At 41.5% G+C, this 22,724-nt stretch overlaps 1 protein-coding gene across 2 annotated transcripts in view; it reads right to left on the minus strand.

Annotated features, from left to right (window-relative positions):
- The window catches only part of LOC307255102 (activated CDC42 kinase 1-like), a 62,743-nt gene that overhangs the window by 16,425 nt on the left and 23,594 nt on the right, over positions 1–22,724 (minus strand). Inside the window, exons 1-4 of one of the 2 annotated variants that reach the window (XM_080033718.1) lie at positions 12,642–13,090; positions 8,129–8,306; positions 6,699–6,769; positions 325–603 (exon numbers count right to left, since the gene is read on the minus strand). In XM_080033718.1, the coding sequence (XP_079889844.1) occupies positions 325–603; positions 6,699–6,769; positions 8,129–8,306; positions 12,642–12,704 (591 nt within the window). In that variant the 5' untranslated portion in view covers positions 12,705–13,090. Of the gene's footprint in view, positions 1–324; positions 604–6,698; positions 6,770–8,128; positions 8,307–12,641; positions 13,091–22,724 lie in introns of those variants that run through there. The other variant, XM_080033719.1, reaches the window with a different exon arrangement.

The raw sequence follows: 22,724 nt of genomic DNA on the forward strand, positions 1-22,724 counted from the left end.
CTGTTCGCCAACTGACTATACCATCCACAGTGGGAGGCGATTGAAAATGGTAAATGAAGTCCCAAAAAGCAGGCAGGATCATTTAATGATGTTGTAAATGTTATCTTCCAACTGTCGGCAGAGACACGCTTAGCTTCCCATTGACTAGCAGTATTTGTGATAAGCTAACTATCGTGAGTGACATTTGCCCATATCTTCTTTAAAAATGCACGCACAGTTAAAGTAATGGTTTCTGTTGCCTTGTCTCTAACCTGAGAGTGAGAATTTTTTTTTAACTATGTTCATTTAGATAATTAAATAAACTTAAAGTGCAGGTCTCCTCACCACTTTCCCTGCAGGCGTCAGCCACTCTCCTCTCTTCACTACACCAAAAGAGCCGTCGCCTAGCTTCTCAAACAGCGTCAGGTCCTTCTCTGGGATGAGACAGGTAAGAGCCTGCTGCTGCTGCTGCCCATCGATTGGACCACCATCACCACCAGGCTGTGTGGCCAGACCTCCCTCCCCCAGGCCCAGGGGAGGGGTGGGGGAGAGTTTACGAAAGGACGAGGCTGGTTGGCCCTGCTGGGGGAAGTCTCCTCCGTCCGGGCGCTTACCGCTGAAAACCTAGAGAAAAAAAAGAGAAATTTAATAAAGCTGGACATCCAATGAGGTCAGCAAAAGAGGAAATCTTAACACCTACAGAGAAAAAAAAAGTGTGTATGAGAATTAATATGGTGAAATGGTGTCAAAATGATTTCCTGCAAGTGAAAAGGTCAAACACTGAAGAGAGAAGAATGAATGAAAGGGATCCTATGAAGGGCCACAGTTGTGATTTATCTCACACCGTTACTATTACTTTGAGATATCTGCCGGGTCACTTTGTGGGACAGTGTAGGTGGAGATAGAGGTAAAGCATCAGACACACATTTGAACTATGAACTTTATCGCCCACTCTTTCCCATCTCCATAAGCCTCGCTGAATATTACTTTTCCACTCTCTCTTTCTCTTCTCCAAAACTCAGGATTGACCTGCTCTCCCAATGTGGTAGACCTGCGGCACCACTAGGTCAAAGTACCCTGCATTATCAAACAGCAACAATAGCTTTTCGATGATATAAGATTAGGGTTGCAAAATTCCGGGAATTTTCAAAGTTGGAAACTTTCGATGGGAATTAACGGGAATTTTGGGAATTAACAGGAATTTACTTAATTTAAAGCAAACCAAATGCACTAAATTCTCCTAACTATGTTATTTCAGTCCAGGCAAACGTTCTAGACGGTAAAAAGCAGTTTTAATATATTTATGAACATTTCATTTCAAATCAGATTTTTTTTAAAGTTTATTGAGACACCCAACTTGATATCATATATTGATCTTTACTAGACCAGGTTTACAGAGGCTTAAACAGTGATTTTAAATATAGTTGGGAAAATATATTTTAGCATAATCTTGACTAAAACAACCAGATTTTATGCAAATACACTTGGCAAGTTGCACATAGCACACATCCTACTGCAGGGGTACTGAGGCCACGCCCCCTAAATGCACTGTGCATTCCTCCATCACATGGTGGGCATTTGACTTTATTTATGGAATGGGTGGGGTCAGACAGATGAGTTATATTTTACTCAACATTCATCTTTTTGTTGTTCAGTGAAATTATTGACTGTTCATAAAATAATCAAAACTTGATAAAGTTCTTCTTACAAATATATCTGTTCAAATGTAATGTTTTGTGAATGTATTATTTTGCATGGATGTCTGCCTATGACCAAACATAGTGTTTAAATGTTTAGATTTATGTTTGGTTATGAAAAAATAAATCATTTAAATTACCGCCATTTAGTTAATTCCTATAATTTCCAATTTTGAATATTCCCAAAATTCCCGAGAGAAAGTTCCCGTGGAAACTTTCCACCCCTTTGGAACCCTATATAGGACCAACCAGCTTGACATACCAATAGAGCCACTAAATCCACTGTGGGTAATTTAACTCCAAGAAGAAGTAACACAATTCATCATTTGGCATAAACAGTGAGTCTCATCCTAACTTCTTTCTTTTTCACTGCTGTGAATGCAGTTCAATGCATGCCTGGCCACATGTTGCGTGTGTGGGTTGTGTGGCGTGTGTGAGTGGTGGGTGTGTGGAAACCCCACCACCAAAAAGTGATCCCTAGACTCTCATCTATGGACATAAGGAGCAGCCACTCTAGCCCAACACACACACACACACACACACACACACACACACACACACACACACTGGAAACTACAGGTAAAAGATCTCTGCATGCCAGAGGAGATATAATACTTGCACACGTGTTGGATAATGTATGCACTGCACATCTGGAGGAATGTTTTATAGATATGCTATCAGTAAGCAACTATGCATATGTACCGAAACACGCACGCACACACGCACGCACCCGCACACACAATTATAAGAGGGAGAGAAACCCCAGCCTCTTGGCTTAAGCCCTGACAACACAGCAGGAATGACTTGGCTGCTAGGAAGTACACATTAAGAATCCCTATTAGATTAAGTGACCTTAATGTTTTTGCGTGCAAACATGTGAATGTGTGTGTTTGTGTGTGTTTTAAAGAGATTTCCATGCTTCTAAATTTGAAAATGTACAATGTGTGTGCTGCACAGAGTTATTAAGGGAAACCTTTGTTTATACGCTTCAAATTAGACTGTTTACCAAAATAGGAATGCACAGAAACTGCTGCTGTCCTCAGATACTGGGGGAATTTATATCAAGCTGCATATCAAATAACACATCAGGCAAACAGAAAGGAACTGGAAAATAAAGCAAGTTAACATTTCATAAAGAAAAGTGAACCTAAGCAATGTGATGTGATGTCCTTTTTGATTGATAAAAAAAAGTCAGTAGTCTGAAATGGTACTATTAGTGAGAAAGAGGTGTCCATGAATCCCCAGTGCCAAACATATTCGTCTGGCCAGATATAAACAGTAGCGGTGTGTGGTTTCATATTCACACCGGACCAGACATGACATAATGCTGCAGACCTTTTTTAAAAACACCACATCTCTGTGGTCACTGTGTGGTAAGTGGGTTTCAAATAGGAGGCTCGACATTCAAAAGATTCTGACTGTGGCGGCACACACACACACACACACACACACACACACACACACACACACACACACACACACACACACACACACACACACACACACACACACACACACACACACACACACACACACACACACACACACACACACACACACACACGGCAGGGGAAGCAGATTACTCTAGCTGAGGATGGTGCCAGTGGCAGAAACAGACAGGTGTAATTATAGACGGCAAGCAGCGTCCTCTGGGGACACCGACTTCCACTGAGAACAGCCAACAAAGTACTGGCAACGTCTGGTGAGTATTCCTCCACATAGTGTGTGCAGCTGTGTCAGGGTTTCTATTAGCATTTGTAGAAGGTATTTTTTTTACCTCTCACCCTTTATATAAAGAAAGTGAATGAGTGACAGTCAGAAGTGGTTCTGTCTCTTTAAGGGATAAACTTTTTTGAGACAACCTCTCTGTGAATGGAGTGCGCTCTGAATCCGTGTGTCTTGTGACTTGACTTGTGTGTGTCTGAATGTGGACGTGCTCATTCTCATGTGCAGCTGCTGTCTTCTTCTCTGGAGGAATGTTCCCTACAGATGTGTTAGGGGACGTGCCAGATGTGTTCCAGGAGTCACAGAACCAATCCAGAAATAACTGGGTCATCCTCCATTATCACCATGTGTCTCCAAATACATGCACTATGGTCTGTGGCAGTACTTTAGGCCATTTACTGAAATGGGTTCAGTGCAGCCAGAAGCAACCCCTTTACATTCTTAAAACCATGTGACTATTCATCAGAGCAGTAAACTTGAGACTTGCCCTGCGTTCCAATACCCATACTTCCCCGCTATTTAGTATGGTAGAAAAATATTTCTCGTGGTCAGAAAAATACCCAGATGCCATACTAAATCCATTTTTACACTGTGTGCAAAATATTTAGGCAAGTTGTATTTTTGAGGATTCAATTTATCATTATTGAACAACTACAGTGCTCTCGGTCAATCCAAAATGTTAAAGAACCTAAACCTGAATGTTTACGAAAGTAAAAGTGAGGTTTTGTCTTTCTTACGAGAATATATAGATGTTTTGCTATTATTAGGCAACTATTAGTGTGCAGAATTATTATGCAACTAAATTAAAAAAAAAAAAATTCCCATCTCACTTGTTTATTTTCATCTGTTAAAGTGAGAATAATAAAACAACTCAAAATTTACAAATAAAAATTTCCGACATGTCAACAAAAAAAAAATCAGTGACTAATATAGCCACCCTGCTTTTCAATAACTGTCACAAGCCTTCTATTCATGAAGTCTGTGAGTTTCTTGATCTGTTGACGATCAACTTTTTGTGCAGCAGCAACCACAGCCTCCCAGACACTGTTCCGAGAGGTGTACTTATTTCCTTCACTGTAAATATCCCGTTTAAGCAGGGTCAACAGGTTCTCAATAGGGTTTAAGTCAGGTGAGGAAGGGGGTCATGTCATCATTCTTTCATCCTTAAGGCCTTTACTGGCTAGCCATGCAATTGAGCACTTCGATGCATGTGATGGAGCATTGTCCTGCATAAAAATCATGGTCTTTTTGAAAGATGCAGACTGTTTCCTGTACCACTGCTTGAAGAAAGTATCTTCTAGAAACTGGCAGTAGGTTTGGGAGTTGATTTTGAGGCCATCTTCAACCCGAAAAGGTCCAACTAGCTCATCTTTAAAAGGCAACTATTAGTATCTTTAAAGATGAGCTAGTTGGACCTTTAATAATAATAATAGCAAAACATATATTCTCGTAAGAAAGACAAAACCTCACTTTTACTTTCGTAAACATTCAGGTTTAGGTTCTTTAACATTATGGATTGACCGAGAGCACTGTAGTTGTTCAATAATAAAATTAATCCTCAAAAATACAACTTGCCTAAAATTTTTGCACACGGTGTAGTGTGGAAACCAGCTGGCTTTTTGGGCGATCCTAACCCACAATCCAGTGCAAACCGCAAGTGACGTCACATCTACAGAGCCTCTGAGTGAAAACAGAGCAAGCAAGAGGCAAGTTCAAGGTGCACTGTTTTTATGATAAAAAGTAAAAGTATGTCAAAATTGTATGCCTACTGCATGCTAACTGCATACTTTTTGTATGATACACTGTAGTATTTAGAATAGAAAAAATAAAGAGTATGCGAGCCTTGGATTAATCTGCTATGATGAGACTTGACTTCCTTGTGGACTCCAAGGGAAAAAGCTGAGGAGACTTGACTTGCTGACCCATAGATATTGACAAATAGAATATTATAAATATAGTGTAACAGCTATTTTGGAGATCCGCCAACCTGTCATAAATGTCATAATTAATAACACAACCAGGATGTCCCCATGACCTAATGCACACTTTCAGTTGCAGCTGCTGGCGCCAGAATAAAAATGGAGCAAACTCTAAATTCAGAAGAGAGAAATTAGTCTTTCATTAAAAAGGTATTCAGGCCAGACACATAAATGAGTTGCTCAATAGTTTCCCCTCCTCAGTCTCCAGCATGTATCGCTTAATCTCCTCCCTGCAGCCCAGACAATGAATCATTTATTTGCTACTTTCTAGTTATTAAAAGAGCATAAAGAGTTTTGTGTTAAATATTTAAAGTTATTATTAATGTTGTTCCTAGTTTACTGTATGAATGATTTGAAAAAACTTGTGTGTGTGTGTGTGTGTGTGTGTGTGTGTGTGTGTGTGTGTGTGTGTGTGTGTGTGTGTGTGTGTGTGTGTGTGTGTGTGCTGAATGAAACCTTTTAACGCCCCTGTAAGATAATATGTGAGAATATACTGCACAAGTCTTTTGTAATAAAATATCACATTAATAATAATAATAATAAAATAGTTCAATAATAGTTGAAAATTTCAATTTTTGTGTGGGCTTTGGATTTACTTCAAAGGTTTTTGTTCATGACACAAGCCCATCTAATCTAATCTCTTTAATGTTAATAACATATGACCAATTGTCAGAGTCTAATGTTTTTATCAGTCCTTCTATAAATTTGTGTCCTTCTGACGTTTGAAATTACAGCCATGTGTTTGGGTCATTGGTTTAGCTATCATCGCTCCATAACGTTGTAAAGCTATAAACACACTGTAAAAAAATGTATAATATCCCGTCAACTTTCAACATGAAATTATGAGTGGCCTCAGCCTTGAGGCAGATTTTTGATGCAGAGGTCAAATCTCAAAGATTATATAAGTGACTTGGACTAGCCCTCTGAAAACTATAAAAACAGATCTGCCATTCACATTCCACAACCAGCAAAGTACTTCGTTGCTAGAAATGAGAAAAAGTGTACATCCTGATTTAATGCCCCAGCTCAAAACATACAGTAAAGGCTGCAGGTCAATGCAAGCTAATGTTCACGTGTCACTGAAAAACCGTCATGCAAATTTTCATTCAGCATGCTTTTGCAAAATGTGATTGTATCATTCTGTACACGAGAAAGCCGTGTTCAGAAATGTTTGTGTTCACATGACCGACAGACAGAAAGACACCACCGTGCCTACATAATGTCAAGCATACCATGTACCATAATATATGAGTCCAGTGTGTGTGTGTGTGTGTGTGTGTGTGTGTGTGAGTGTGTGGTGCCTGTCTATGTCTGTCACCTTGCTCATCCAGGACTTGCGCTTGCACATTGCTTTCCTCCGTTTCACAGCCTCCCACAGTCGTCGCTGTCCTTTATCAAAGAAGAAAAGAAGAAAGAGAAAGGCATGCATGGTTAGCAGTAAATACTTAAAGATGAAGACTGCAGCTGCTGCCTCTTCTTCATGTCTTCATGCATCAGGAAAATCCCAAAGGACATATACAGACGGTGCACTACATTGCACTTTAAGTACTTTACCACAACTGAAAGAAAAACACTGAGCTTTGATATGATAGGGGATAAAGAAAAGAACACAAGCAATGGATAAAGGAGGGGGAGAGAAGATGGAGTGAGCTGAGTGGAGGCGAAAGATGTGAGTGAATATATGAGCAGGAGAAGTGGGTGTTATTAGTCTTAAGCGCCCCTGTAGCTGAGGCCCTGAGGACTTCAGTAGCTGGATTTAGAACTATTGAATTACTGCTGCCTTCACACACACCGCAGACAAAGGACTTGGCACTCGTGTGTCCCTTCCCATTGTGCCTAATTACCAGTTGTGGCTCTAAAGTGATATTAGGGGTGTTAGTGATGGAGGATTTGCTCCAGCTATGCTGTGGGTGAGCCCAATGACACAGTGCAGACACAATTAAGACTTCAGGCTATAGATAGATGAGAAATATCCCCTTATATAGTTATACAAGAATTGGAGAGAATTGGAAGGACACTCTACATTAAATGTAAATTTCTGATCCCCCTGCAATGTATACATGTTGAGTGAACATTCAGTTAAACACATGCTTGGCAGTAAACTACACTCTGTGAACTGCGAACATTTCTACCACCAAATGACAGTTGACAACCAAGACACATTTAAAGGTTAGTCCTATCCGTCAAACAAGACAACATTCATGCTAGCAGCTCTGTTATGATGTACCTGGGCGTCGTAGTGTTTTCAGCCAAATGCTTAAGTCCACATTTACACTCTTTGGTCAGCATGCTGACTTGCTCACAATGAAAATAAAATGAACATGCGATTCTTAGCAGACAGATAACCCTCTAGCGTGATAGCATGCTGAGATTTGCTAATTAGCATTTAACACACCCTCAACATACTGTAGCTGGAACAAATCCTCTCTCACTAAAAACCCCTAATCCGTTTAAAGCCAGAACTGGTAAAAACTTGGGAAGAGAGGAAGGCAGGATCACTATTACAGTCAGAGTCAGCTCATTCATGCACATGCACACATGCGCACACACACACACACACACACACACACACACACACACACACACACACACACACACACACACACACACACACACACACACACACACACACACACACACACACACACACACACACACACACACACACACACACACACACACACACACACACACACACACACACACACACACACACACACACACACACACACACTCTCTGTTTCTCACCAGGTCGACCCATGCCGATCTTCTCCAGGTCTTCGTTCTTGACATAGTCAAAGTGTGACAGCCGCGTGACGTTCAGGTCATCGCGGATCCGCAAGAAGTACTGCTGCAACTGCACCTCCATCAGCAGCTCCAGCAGCCATTCCGTGCCTTCCTCACACTGCATGTTACTGCCCAGTTTCTGCAAAAAAAACACACACACACAACCAAAACAGGAAAGTGAGTTAAAAAACATATACAATTCAATAGTCTTTCAACAATTTACACAATGCTTGGTCTGAAACTTGCTAAATACACAGCCAGAGATTGAAAGTCACTGAGCAACAATCAAACTATTATTTTCTGTTAAAAAAAAAAAAAAAAAAAGGAAGCTGACCTCAGATTCATTGTTTGCTCGCCAGTAATTGTTAACAGCGCATTGGAATACCTGCTTAGAAAGGTCACAAATTTACAACAATGAATGTGTCCCCATCCAAAAAAGTAGTTACCATAAATGTTAAATGCCTATACACTTAAAGCGGCTACGAGTAACATTTAAATATCTTTTAAACAGCCTCATGTTTCCTCTGATAATCATAAATTACCTTTAACAGCAAACGAGACCATCAGTGCAAAGAAAGACGTTTTCAAATAGTTTTTATAACTGCTTTTGGTCTGGTCGCACACCAAGTCCGATTTTCGGTTCGCTCATGCAGGCTCTATGGTCACATATCCGTCCGTATTGGTCGCAGATTTCAGTGTGGCGCAACAACGTGAATTGAGAAGCCTATCCCTCCAGGTGAGGGAAGGGGAGCGGGAGCCTTGTTTGAGACAGTTATTTGTCGTCATAATGACTGATAACGGGGCTGAACCATCAAAGAAAAAATGCAATGAAGAAAAGCTAAAAGGGAGAGTGATATGAGTGATATAGGCTACGGGCGGCGGGACCAGGGCGTTACCAAGCAACGTGTATACAATTTCACGAGAGCGAAACTAGACTGCAGTGTTTACTCCTAAATGAATGAGCGGTTGGTACTAACACAAAGTTTGCTTTGCTTCACCATCATCAGATAACCATTATCTGAAATAGTCATTATTTACAACAACATAAACACATTACCTCATCGTGATCCATACTAACTGCCGTCTCTCGTTCATTCGCTTTCTGTGAGGAGTCGGACACGTAATCTTTCAGCTCCGTGAGAGAGAGAGTAGTTAGGTGACACTGCTCCATCAACTCATTGCAATCAGGTGTGTGTGGCAGTGACTGGCATTAGTTGATGCAGTGTCAAAACCACTCTCACAGAGCCGAAAAGAGTCCTCACACTTTCAACACACGGACATGCACTATATTGCTCCCTTCTCAGTTCACACTTGCGCGCCTGGCACGCGCTAGGAAACAGCTTTGCGACAGCGGGCGTCGTAAAAATACTACCGCTTTTGTCCAAAGGGGACGCCAACGTGCCATGTTACTCGTAGTGGCTTTAAAACACATTGAGACTGGGGAACCCAAATTTAAATAAACATGGCTAAAGTGGCTAAATGTAGCATGTAAACACGGAACTGTTTGTCAGTGAGCCACAAAATGGCTTTACACTAAGTTTAACGACAAAGTATCAAGTAGACATTGATGACACAGATCCTGTGTCTTTGTCAATCATACATCCCTACATAAGACACTGAAACAGACCAACAATCACCGGGATAAAAATTATCATCCAGAAATAATGATATAATGAATTCTGAGTATTACAACAACACTAATGGTGCATCTACATGAGGTAAGCCGTCAAGCATGGAGAGTATATCTTCTGCTTAGTTTTTTTCTTAGCAGAAGAATTACCAACTGAACATTTTTGTGGTCACTTCATGGGATCTTTCCGAGCTCACAGGGGGCGACACCAGTTTGTAAACGCTGCCATACTGAGAAATACAGAGAGTTTTGTGGAGCCGATTGGCTTAATCAACTTTGTATCAACAAATTTGGCAATGGCTTGAATGTAACCGAAATTCATTTATATGAAAACGTTGGCACTATAGCTTTACATCTTGATGGGCTTCTCCGCATGGCTAGAAGTCAAGATGATGGAGTTATATTTGAGAGTGAAAGCAGCTCATCTACTCTTCCATTACACCTGCTCACACGGGTCCATAGTGTTATTACCAGTGTCAGTGGGGAGGTGAATGTGTAAAACAACCTCAATGACACAGAAAAATGACAGGTATTCCTACTGTGCAGAGATTGACAGGGTAGACCAATAGGGTGAGTGCTGTGGGAACTGGGGGTCACTGCACTGTGCAGTCATTAAGCTCTGTGAATGAGGAACTTCCTGTGCTGGCAGAGCAAAGGTTACAAAGGCCGGGGGAAAGTGTCAGAGGGGTCAGTGCTTCCTCGCTGTCATTTAAACTTGGTTAGAGGGCACTTCCTATTGCCTAATAACTGTGACCTGAGGTGGTAAAGAACGTCTCTCTGTCACCACACAAACACACACCTAATGTCGGGCCATTAAAAACACCTTCCAATGGAAAGAAGAAGTGAGCTGCCTTGTATTTCCATGACTTTTTGTGATGGGAGGTCTGACTGAGGAGGGCTCAATCCCCAATGCTTATGCCAGATGTCCATATCCTGATACAAATTCAGTGCAATGCTCATAAAAGTGGGTCAGCTGATATCTCTTTAACAATGTCCACACATGCAGCTTTGGCTCTCCCGAGTCGGCAGGAGGCTCTGTGCACTTTAACAGGTCAATGGAAAATAGTTTCAACTTGTTTCCGTCGTAGCAGGTACAACAAGTCCTTCCTTCACTTAATATAAGATAGTAACATGTTAGATCCCCTGTAAAGACACGCAGACTAAACCAAATGCCTATGGTGCCTGTGGCTTCAGAAATAACTAGAGCTGCAGTCATTTAAATCCGTCTCCATATTTTGCATTTTGCTGCATCATGCCTGACCCGTATCCTGAGAAAGAGGATACTACCGAGGTCTGTTTGGCTGGTCCACTACTGCGCTAGGCTGCTGTGCCAAATGCTTCTCTACCATGTTTCTTGTTTATTTGATCTAGGAAACATTCAATTTTCACCTGACAAACATTGAAACAAACCAGCTCTTTTATTTTTAGACAAGACACCCATAATCCCCCACGATGCATTGCAGCCCCCAAACTCTGATCTTCCCTGGCAGTCAACATGCAAATGTTATTTCACCGCACTGTGCCAAAGACGCAAGTCAGCTTCCTCTTGGGCCTCTTTCCATGACAGTGTCATATTGAAGGCATGAGGGGTCAAAATCAAGGTGCTTAAGCCCTCATATCATATCGCTCTGTCAACTTTCTAACTAATTTGTTCTCATTAAACCTACACATTTATATTATGTTTTTTTAGGAGACAGGTGCTGCACAGTAATACGTTGTCATACATCTTAATACTCATACTATTAGTGGTTGGTTAAAGCTATAGTGCGTAACCTTTTCAAATAAATGAATGCCGGTTATATTCAAGCAATCGCCAAACGAGTTGAAACAAAGTTGATTAAGCCTATCAGCTCCAAAAATATATCTGTATTTCATACATTTAACAAACTAGTGTCACCCCCTGACACTTGCGCAGGAGCTCATAAAAATCCCAATAAGCGCCCAAGAAATGTTTTAGTTGTCGATTCTACTGCTAAAACAACCTAGCAATAGATGTACAGCAGAAGGAATCTATGCACGATCACCGAAGGCTTATCTCAAGTAGATTCGCCAACCAAGTTGTTATAATTACTTCCAGAAGTAATGCACTATAGCTTCAAGATGAGTTATCGCTGATCTGACAAAGATCACATGTAAAAGTTGTGAGCCACTCTTTGTTATATATAAAAAATCTTCTTATGTTGAGAGGCACATTGTGGAGGTGTGATGTGTGAGGCAGGAGTGCTAAGTTCAAACCATTAGGTGAGACATGTGGCAGGACTCTGAGGAATCCGACCAGGGCTAGAAGTTCAGTGTAAAGGCTCAAAATAATATATTTACTGCATCTACCAAGAGCCACCATATTTCTTAATTGTGCCCAATTAAAGTGTAACATATACAGTCAGAAAGTAGGAACAAAAAAGTCAAAAGAGAGAGACAGAAACATACAAGTACAGTATGACAGAGAGAGGCGGGAGAGAGAGAGAGAGAGAGAGAGAGGGATGGAGGAATTCAAATGCTGAGAAACAACATGATGTCCCTGCTGAGAAAATGCCTCTGGCCTGAACTCATTTCTCATGGTGGTGGAGAAATGCACGCATGCACACACACACACACATCTCCTGGCCAAAGCCATGTCCTGTATCAGATCTGTTCTAACATCCTGCTGTAATAACAACAACCCTCCCAGAGGACGGCCTCAGTACAGCTGGAGAGTCTGCGCACACACACACACACACGATATAAATACTATATGCAATCATAATACTGACTATAGTTACAGCTATCCAACCATGTCATATTTCCAAATATTAAACCCCCTCTGTGGCCTGGGGAGAGCAGACACCAGACAGACACCAGACTTACTCGATACACATGAAAGCGGGCCAGGAAAGGGAAAGACTTTTTCAGCTTGTCAAATCGTCGCATCCTGAAAGCCTTATTCGTCTGGATGAGTGTAGGTGCAAAAAAAGAATAATATGCCGGCGTGTTCAAATGGCCAGAGGTTAGCCAGAGCCACGGTCCTCCCAGTTTGATGATCCCAGTCTCTGAGGGAATTCTAAGAAGCGCACACACTCCTCAGATCCAGACCAGCGGCTCCCAGCCCGAGAGGGGGAAGAAAAGCTTCCTGCGATCCTGTACACAAATCTACCACATTCCATGCCGGCCAAGCGTCCAGTAAGCCCCTTCTTTAGCTTCAGCTCCCTCCAGAAGGCATTCAAGTATAGCCCTGCAGTGCTATCTTCAATGAGAACTGAAGCCAGTCTTTAAACGAGTCAATATCTAAAGGCTGTAGAATGATCAAGAGCTGCTGTTTGCACTAGACAAAACCACCCAACTCTGCCCTGTGCCCAGTCCAGCCATGTGTCCTCCTCAGACAGCAGTCAGCCACTGGCTCAAAGTTGCAGAACACAAATAAGTCACTCCTCCTTCCTCCCTTCCTTCCTTTCACTGCCCCCTCTCTCTCTCTCTTCCTCTTTCTCTCTCTCCGTCTTTACGCGTGCAGCCACTGTCTGTTTGCTTTTCCATCCTTCCATTCGAGCGTGGGGCTAAAAATAGGAGCGACTTCTCCCCGATTCAATCGCACGCCAAGCGGGCAGACGGCGGCGACGTGAGAGCCCGAGTGAGGGACGGTCTCTGGTTTCACATTTTAGGGTGCAACAAGATGTGTGTGTGTGTGTCTGGTTGGTATAATAATAATAATAATAATAATAATAATAATAATAATAATAATAATAATAATAATAATAATAATAATAATAATAATAATAATAATAATAATAATAATAATAATAATAATAATAATAATAATAATAATAATAATAATAATAATAATAATAATAATGTGAGTTAGTCTGGTGAGTGTTTATATCATCTCTTTCCTCTAACTTGATCTTGTTATCTTTTCCTGCTTTTCCCCACATTTCTCCCACCTCCTCTTGCACTATTTGTCCCTGCTCTACCCCCCCCCCCTCACACACACACACACACAGAATCAGTGAGACGGTCCGTGCAGTGCAGAGCAGTGCGTGGTGCAGAGGACAGAGGCTTCATGGTATTCGGCCCGAAGGAGCATTTGATCCAGGGCCAAAGGGTCACATTCAACTGCAGGATGGAGCGCTTGTTTCCTGTGATGCAACCCCCCCAAACACACACACACACACAACCAGTAGCCACTTGTTCCACTTCTCCACTGCTGGATCTCGTCTCATATCCCAGCATGCTTATCTCAATTCACCACGCGGCGGAGGAATTTCACTTTTGGGTTTTTAATTCGACTGTCATTGAAGCGACTGGTGAACTTGTGATACTCTAATTATGAACACTCTGGGGACAAGGACTGTCTAGAGTCACAAAATAACAGACAAAAAATGGTGTGTTAGACTATTTATGTGAAGGAATTTTCTCTTACAAATAATTTTTCTCCCAATTGTCTAGTGAAGCACTATAGAAGTAAATCATCCGTGTGGAGAAAATATGAAAATAGTTGCAGCCCTGCAGACCACTGTAATCTAGCCTGTGTGTCCTTGTAGGACTTACAAATCATATGTTTATAAGGCAGTAGTGGCTTTGCAGACTGAGTCCAATTATCTACTGTATAAAACAACCACATATCTACAAAACATCGTCAATTTAAAGTAAAACAGAGAAGCCTGTTGAATGTGACTCATACTTTAGCTGAGAATGAACCCAAATATATATAGCCTCTGGAAACCTGGTCTAAAATAGTAAAAAAAAAATTATATCAAAGTTGGGTGTCTCAAGAAAACTGTTTTTTTTTACTGTCTAGAGACCGTTTGACAGGACCGTGTAGGCGTGGCCGTATCAAGCGGTCTCCATGTCAACAGTCATTGTTTTTATAGAATGTTCGGGCAGATAACTGCCGTGATTGGTTCAAAATTGAGTAATGAGAACCAGAGCATAGCCGGCCTCATCATCTAAAGCAAATTTCTGTAAAGTTGATCAACCCTAAATAACAATATAATATATTTGGATTTATAAATATGCTCACTCTTTTCAGATGCTTACTATCGTGCAACTAACTCCCCAAATGAGTTAGAAGGATTTTGTGGATTTGGGTTAACAGACTCTTTAACAAGCCCTGACCAAGATATCTAACATCACTCCTTTTCTGTCCCTTTGACGTATGTTCTGTATTTCGCCACTGTAGCATGAAAGTCCTAACCTCAGCCTTCTTCCCCATTCATTACTCTTTTCTTTTTCACATTGCTCCCCTCTCTCTTTCCCTCTCTCACGTCTCCCTCTCTCTCTCCCTCCTTCCCTCCCCAGGGTCTGGCCCAGCCATTGCATTTTCTTCTTTATTTGGTGCTGCCTTTTATTTCCTGCCTCTAATCCTCCAAAAATGTTATCTCTCTCTCTCTCTCTCTCCCTCTGCCGACTATAAACAAACCCTTACCAGCTGCCTTTCAGACCCTAAGTAGCAGTTACAGGCCCTCTCTATCATTCTGTCTCTCTCAAGACACTGTTTGTTGAGCTTTTGCTTTTTCCAATTTCACAGGTTTTTGTTCTCTCCGTCCATTGCTTTTCTTTGCTCCTTGCCACTTAATCAAACTATTCAGCGTTTGACTTGGCTTCTTGCTTTTCACTGTTTTTCTGCTCCTTTTGTCTCTCTCTCATTCAGTGCTTCTCTCCTCTGTTTTGAATTAGGAAGATGGGGGTTTACTCACAGGGTTTAGTTCAGGAAGGAAGGGAAGCGAGCAGACGCTGGAGTCATGGAGGGGAAGGAACGAGAAAACAACAACAAAATAGGGATGCCTTTAATTAAAGACAGGACGGTTTACATTACGGAGAGCGTGTGCTATGGTTGGTGTGTGTGTGTGTGCCTTTATTCACAAGCAGTGCTTTTTTAAGTTATCCGGTTTACTATGAAGCAAGCTGACCAGTTCATTGAGATTTTAAAAGGTATTATTTACACTATTTGAAGTTTTTATTTAAGGTGTTATTTTCACACTTATATTTCTATATTTAGGGAATATTTTTTTAGGGTATTATTTTTACTTTATATTTTTAAGTTTTTTTGCATTTTTGCTTTCTTGATAGTGCAGAGAGACAAAGATGAAATGGGGCAGAGAGGGGAATGACAAGCAGAGACGGACAACGGGTCGGATTAGAACCGGGTCTGCTGCGAAGAGTATTTAAGAGCTTTATTTTCCCTTTTTGGTATCATTCAAAGTTTTGTTTTCAATATTTTAGAATATTATTTAGGATATTAGCCTATTTATTTATTCTATTCCATGAAAATATTTCAGTAGATAAGCAGCTTATACTTACAATCTAAGATCATTGCATACATTTAACTAATTTGTATATGTTCATTAAAAATAGAGCAAAAGAAAGCAAACGCCTAAGAAAAAACTGAAATTGCTGGACAGTTTTAAAATTGTCAAATTATTAAAACTGTACATGAGCTATATATCAATCCATATTGACACTACGCACTCTGTATTCATTTAACACTGAACCACTGTAACACGTGGTAACAGGTACAATGCATGAGAATAAAGAAAATGCAATATAAAACCAACCAAATTCATTTTCTTTATACATTAAAAAAATATATATCAATATATCAGTTTGACCAAATTGCATAAGGGAAAGCAGACAACATCATCCATGTTGAATAAATCTCTTTAGTCTGACCCCCTGTGGTCATAATGTATGCACATTGGGTAGTCTACCTGCCTAAACATACTCTACAGTTTGGGCAGTTAAAGTCATATTATCAGAGTTGAAGTGGAAGGAAAATGAATTGTAGGTGGTAAAAGTGTGTGGACTGAAACTTCCTCCATTATGCAAGTAAAAGGGACAGTGTCTGGGGATTTTTTGGTTCTTCCACTTTTATTGTATTTAAACAATCAAATCAAGCGTGTGGGTTTGTCCACATCTAAAGGAAGGGGTGGTAGGGTTAGCATTCCCAAACCCTCTCCTCGCTCACCCTGCTACATTGCTCTAGCACGCCTAAGGAAAGTCCACAGCCTCTAGGGTTCCGTTAATTCTTCTTGTGGTTTTCGCAAATGTCTCATGAGAAATAGCCTGGACTAGTCTGAGTGTGGATACATTCAGTCATCAGTTGTCTCACTCTCACAGTCACTCAGACGCTGAGGTAACGTCATGAATCTGGCTCTAGATTCATCAAGCACACAGGATGTGACAGGAGCAGGGAGGAAAATAGAAAGGACCCTTCCCTTCCCCGCCCGCGCCTTTCCCTTTGCAACCACACATGTACACATGTACACACACACACACACACACACACACACACACACACACACACACAGGGCCTTAAACAGGGCCTTAAACACACAACTCCCTGAACTGAGTTACGCCATCAGTGGCACACAAATTCCCTGAAGTCCACACTGACTGCTAAGAAATCTTTTTCACTTAAAGTTGGCTGATGTGCTTTAAGAAGGATTGGGACAGTTGATTAACTGCTATGACAAGTAAGAAAATCATGTTTGCTTGAAACAGTTATGTTACTCACATGACAATGAAACAGATGATATAATAAAATAGCCCAAATTCTTTGTAATCAGCAGCTTGACAAACGGTCTGTTAGTGACCTGGAGTGGAAACTACCGCACTGCTGAGTTTAAAATATGAACAGGTGTGTGTGTGTGTGTGTGTGTGTGTGTGTGTGTGTGTGTGTGTGTATGTGTGTGTGTGTGTGTTGACTTAGGGCTTACAATAAGGAATCCAGACAAGGACAGACTTTTAAATGACTTCCAGAAAAAAATAGGGGGACATTATGGTAACAGTGGAAGGCATGTTTGAGAGAAGGAAGGTGAATGGTCGACGGTGGTGTGTTTACTGACTAGTATGTCTAGAGCCCCCTGAATACCAAGTAACACTGATGGCTTAGTAGTCTTAAATCAGTGGAGAGAATGTGTCACAGTGTTGTAAACTGCCTCCTGACTAAAGAGATTACATCAATACAATGAATGGTCAGTAAATCAGCCTGCAGCTCCACTCTGACACCACTAGATAGCAGCAATCCTATGATAGAGGATTAGAGTCATGACCTCAGCATTAGGTCAAGACATGCTGCTTAAGATGTAGATTGCACTGCATTCATGGTGACTTGGGAGAGAATCCTTTTGAGAAATCACCTTTGATTCAAATTGATTCTGCTGATAAATAAAGGAGGTTTTGTGTTTAATCAAAAATCGTTATTGTACTGTGATGAGCTGATGTTCACATGTTTTGTTAAAACAGTGACAAACTGTATCAGATATCACACATCACTTGTGTTCATTGTCTGGCTAGACAAGTAGAATTGTTTTCCCCTTTTTTATTTTTACCTTTTTGTTGAGTGCATTGCACATGAGTATCCTTGTTATGTGTCGCAAAGTAAACACAATATGCTGGTTTCAGAAAACCTTTTAAGCCCTTATACTTATATTGTACTATGGTGAAATAAAGGGAAAGTCTTACTTCCATAGCTGGATCATTAATTGTATTGTTGCTTGCGTTTTCCATTAATGGCCATCAGAGATAAAGGCGCATCCAGAAACGTGGATACTTTTAAGATTATGTAAACGGAGGCATGAAAAGTCAGGTCTCTCATGTTCCATGTAAACACCATTAACCAAAAGGTTGATTGCTTCTCATGAGTTTTACAATTTGGAGAATTAAAACTCAACATTATGTGTTGGTCCCTCACACTTCCAATGAAACAGCTAGTGTCGGCCAGTCCAGCTGCTCCCAAGCTCTCCAGCCTTCATCTCCTGTTTTCGCTCTCTCTTTCACACTCTTTCTTTGTGTGTAGACACAAACACACACACACAGTACCATGAATCTGAGGCTGTTCAATTGGAATATCAAAAGGATGCTAACACTGTAAAGCCCTAGTTAACTGTGCGTAGATTGCATTATCATGAATATGGCATCAAATGAGTGGCTTGCCGGCTAATAAGATTATGAAGAACAAAGCGATGTGTGGGGTGTACACATTACACGTTGAGCTTTATTCTGTAATACGATGCTCACAGTACTACAGACACAGGCATGCAGTGGCCTGCGCTCACATCGGCCGGATTCACACTGATGTACAGTGTTGGGAATTAAGGTAGCTTAATGGATACGAGGGGGGGGGGGGACACACGCTGCCAGTGCATTTCTAAAGTAGGTCGCAACCTTTTGGTAGCAAAACATCAGTCTGCGGTTTGGTGTCGGGTGCCAAAAAAATGACAGAGCAGAGTGAAGGAGTATAGTTGAACAAACATCATTAATCCCTCTTACAACTGGGCTAGCAAAATATCCACTCACACACACACACACACACACACACACACACACACACACACACACACACACACACACACACACACACACACACACACACACACACACACACACACACACACACACACACACACACACACACACACACACACACACACACACACACACACACACACACACACACACACACACACACACACACACACACACACACACACACACACACAGAGAGAAAAAGATGCATCATTCCTGATCTCAAAGATAGTAACCTCCTGCCAAAGTCTGTATTTTTTTAAGTTCTCCTTGACTCGCTTCATGGTACGAACAGGACACCTCATCCCTCAGACAGAGAGGAGAGGAGAGGCGTTGTGTGGTGGTGGGCGACGTCAACGTTAACAAGAACAGACTGTGGGAATGAATAAAAGTTTTGGATGCCTGCAGGCAAACACGGAACATATGTGTTTTGGTAGCGTGGCCTATATGCATAATGCCAGACACTAACGACACAACCCCCCCACTAATGCCTCCTAACGTCGCCTCCAGCCTGACTAAACGCCAATCCCCAGCCACCTCTTCTCTGATCCCCTAAAGCTGGCTAAGAGGGGGAGAGGAGGGTGTTGAGAGAAAAATGTCAGTCACATTGTCAAGTGATTGGCATCCTACAGACAGTAAACAGTGTGTGAACCGAAAAATGGAGCACAGTATGAATGCTTTAGATACATTCCGGAATATGTATTACTCCCCCCTTTTAAAAGATACAGCAGATGCTCAACAATGTGGCGCTGGTTGAGGCTCACTAATCCTTGAATGCTCCAAAGGGGAAAAGCACAACAGACAGCAGATCTGTGTTAGTGGATAAAATGATAAAACAATGTGTATAAACTGTATGTAAACTCAAACCTCTTTCCATCCCGTCTGTCCTTATATCTCTCTCAATGTCTGTGAGTATCTGATGGAGATGGCTGCATGCAGTGTGTGTTGGCTTTGTGTGTGAAAACCGCTGTATTCAGCACAAAGCTGCAGCTGTAGAAAGAGAGTGATCTGATTCGGCCTGAGGCAAACGGGACAGCTGCAGTGTCCACCGGCTTAACCCTGCCCAACTAGCACACAGATCCTGAACGCAGCAAACCGCCCCATATCCATGGTCGATTTCATTGAATTCATTGAAACTGTTGCACAGATCTACACATTCAGTCCACTCGTTCCATTTTTCTAATAACAGCTCATCCTGCGCAGGGTCGCGGAGGGCGGGAGTCAATCCCAATACAAACTAGATGAGGGCAGGGTTGGGTATCATTTGAAATCTCTTGATACTATAGTGCACAGTTTTAGGCCAGGAGTCTCTACAAAAAAAAATTGTTTTAATTCCCGACACCTTTCCCCTTAGGAAACAGGAACATGTTATTTCTGCAACATAATTTTTTTCATATAAAGCAGCTACGAGTAACATTTAAATATCTTTTAAACAGCCTCATGTTTCCTCTGATAATCATAAATTACCTTTAACAGCAAACGAGACCATCAGTGCAAAGAAAGACGTTTGTATATAGTTTTTATTACTGCGTTTGATCTGGTCGTACACCCAGTCCGATTTTCGGTTCGCGCATGCAGGCTCTATGGTCACATATCCGTATTGGTCGCAGATTTCAGTGTAGCCCTGCAACGCGATTTGAGAAGCCTATCCCTCCAGGTGAGGGAAGGGGAGCGGGAGCCTTGTTTGAGACAGTTATTTGTCGTCATAATGACTGATAACGGGGCTGAACCATCAAAGAAAAAATGCAATGAAGAAAAGCTAAAAGGGGGAGTGATAAACGGGCGGGAGGAGGCGAGGGTGTTGCCAAGCAACGTGTATACAATTTCACGGGAGTGAACTAGACTGCAGTGTTTACTCCTAAATGAATGAGCGGTAGCCAACTAAAACAAAGTTTACTTTGCTTCACCATCATCAGATGACCATTATTCATATGAAATAGTCATTATTTACAACAGCATAAACACATTACCTCATCGTGATCCATACCAACTGCCGTCTCTTGCTTTCTGTGAGGACACGTAATCTTTCAGCTCTGTGAGGGTAGTTGGGTGACACTGCTGCATCAATTCATTGGTATCAGGTGTGTGTGGCACTGACTGGCATTAGTTGATGCAGAGTCACTAACCACTCTCGCGGAGCCGAAAAGAGTCCTTGCCCTCACGGCTTTCAACACAGGGACATACACTATATTGCGTCCTAATCAATTGAGACTGGCACGACCGGCACGCGCTAGAAAACAGCTTTACGACAGCTGGCGTCGTAAAAATACTACCGCTTTTGTCCAAAGGGGCCGCCAACGGACAAAGTTACTCGTAGTTGCTTTAACAAAATAATATAAAAATGTAGACATTCTCCAAACACAATATGCTACACTTTGCCTGTATAAAACAATAAGATACACCCATTTTTCTAAAATTTAGACTGTTGATTGAAGTATTCCTCCCACTTACTTGTAACCTTACTGGGCATTGACTGGTGGCTGTTTCAGTATCTGACTCAAGTTATCTGATACATTGATGTAACACTAATTATGCACATTGTACACTGCTCCTCTGAAACAAGAAAATAATAAAAACAATGGATCATAATAACAGAAAGTATCAATGCCAACTTCGACTACAGTACATAATACTGATGAGTATAATTCATCATAAAACAATATAGTGGCTGATTGCTTGAGATCTGAGCTTGGTCCTTTTATCCTCTACTATGGCTTTACAGATGGAAAAGTCAACTATGTAATGGTTGCAACTTATTTGCTGACATTCACTGATACAACACATTTGTAATCAGATAACATTGAGAAAAACATTGGCCTGGTGAATGTACTGTTATTAATAAAAACTAAGTCAATTTGCCTCACTTTGTGGCATAGTGGGGAAGGTGTTGCTGGCTTCATCCAAGCTAAACGAAGCTGTCATCACAGGGTTTGTGAGAGGGCGTGGGCGTTTGTGGAAAAGGTGGGAGGGTATAAAATGTCATTCTTTGCCTGTCACCGAGTGCATTCAGCAGTACTTCAGCAATGACCTCATGGTCCTGCTTTCGATAACTCAGCACACAGGGCCTGGCCTTGTGTGTGGGCGAGAAGTGCTGTGTGCGGTGTACAATACTATGTGGTGCTCGAGGAGGGTGATGGTGACATACGACTTGTCGTAGGAGGCAAAGCACATGTGTACTAACCAATAGCATTTATAATGGTTCTGTTCTATTCCAGTGTAAAACAGTGAGACATGGACCACTAAACCTGGACCACAGAAGTGAATCAGCTAAATTAAATTTCTAATCTCTGATGCCGTCACAGTTACACAAGGAAACAGCTGACTGTGATTGTTAACCACAATGTTCTTATCTTTTTTTCCTCAAAGACATACACACACACACAAACGCACATCTACACACACAACAAAGATGCACACTGTACACTGTCAAGCTGCTGCCACATATGACACATATTTTACAACAGAACCATACTTTGGTACAACTGTACTGATTATTTTCTGTCCAGTGAGAAATGCACCTCCCTGAGAAACCACCACGACAAAGCCTTATCCCTTCATCATCATCTAACACCCTTTCACTTAGCAGGATATCCATGCTGCCGGCTGATATTGCTGCTGTGTTGATGTGTCATCCATGTTTGCCTAAAGCTG

Source organism: Ammodytes marinus, assembly GCF_949987685.1.
Source record: "Ammodytes marinus genome assembly, chromosome: 9".
Lineage (NCBI taxonomy): Eukaryota > Metazoa > Chordata > Actinopteri > Uranoscopiformes > Ammodytidae > Ammodytes > Ammodytes marinus.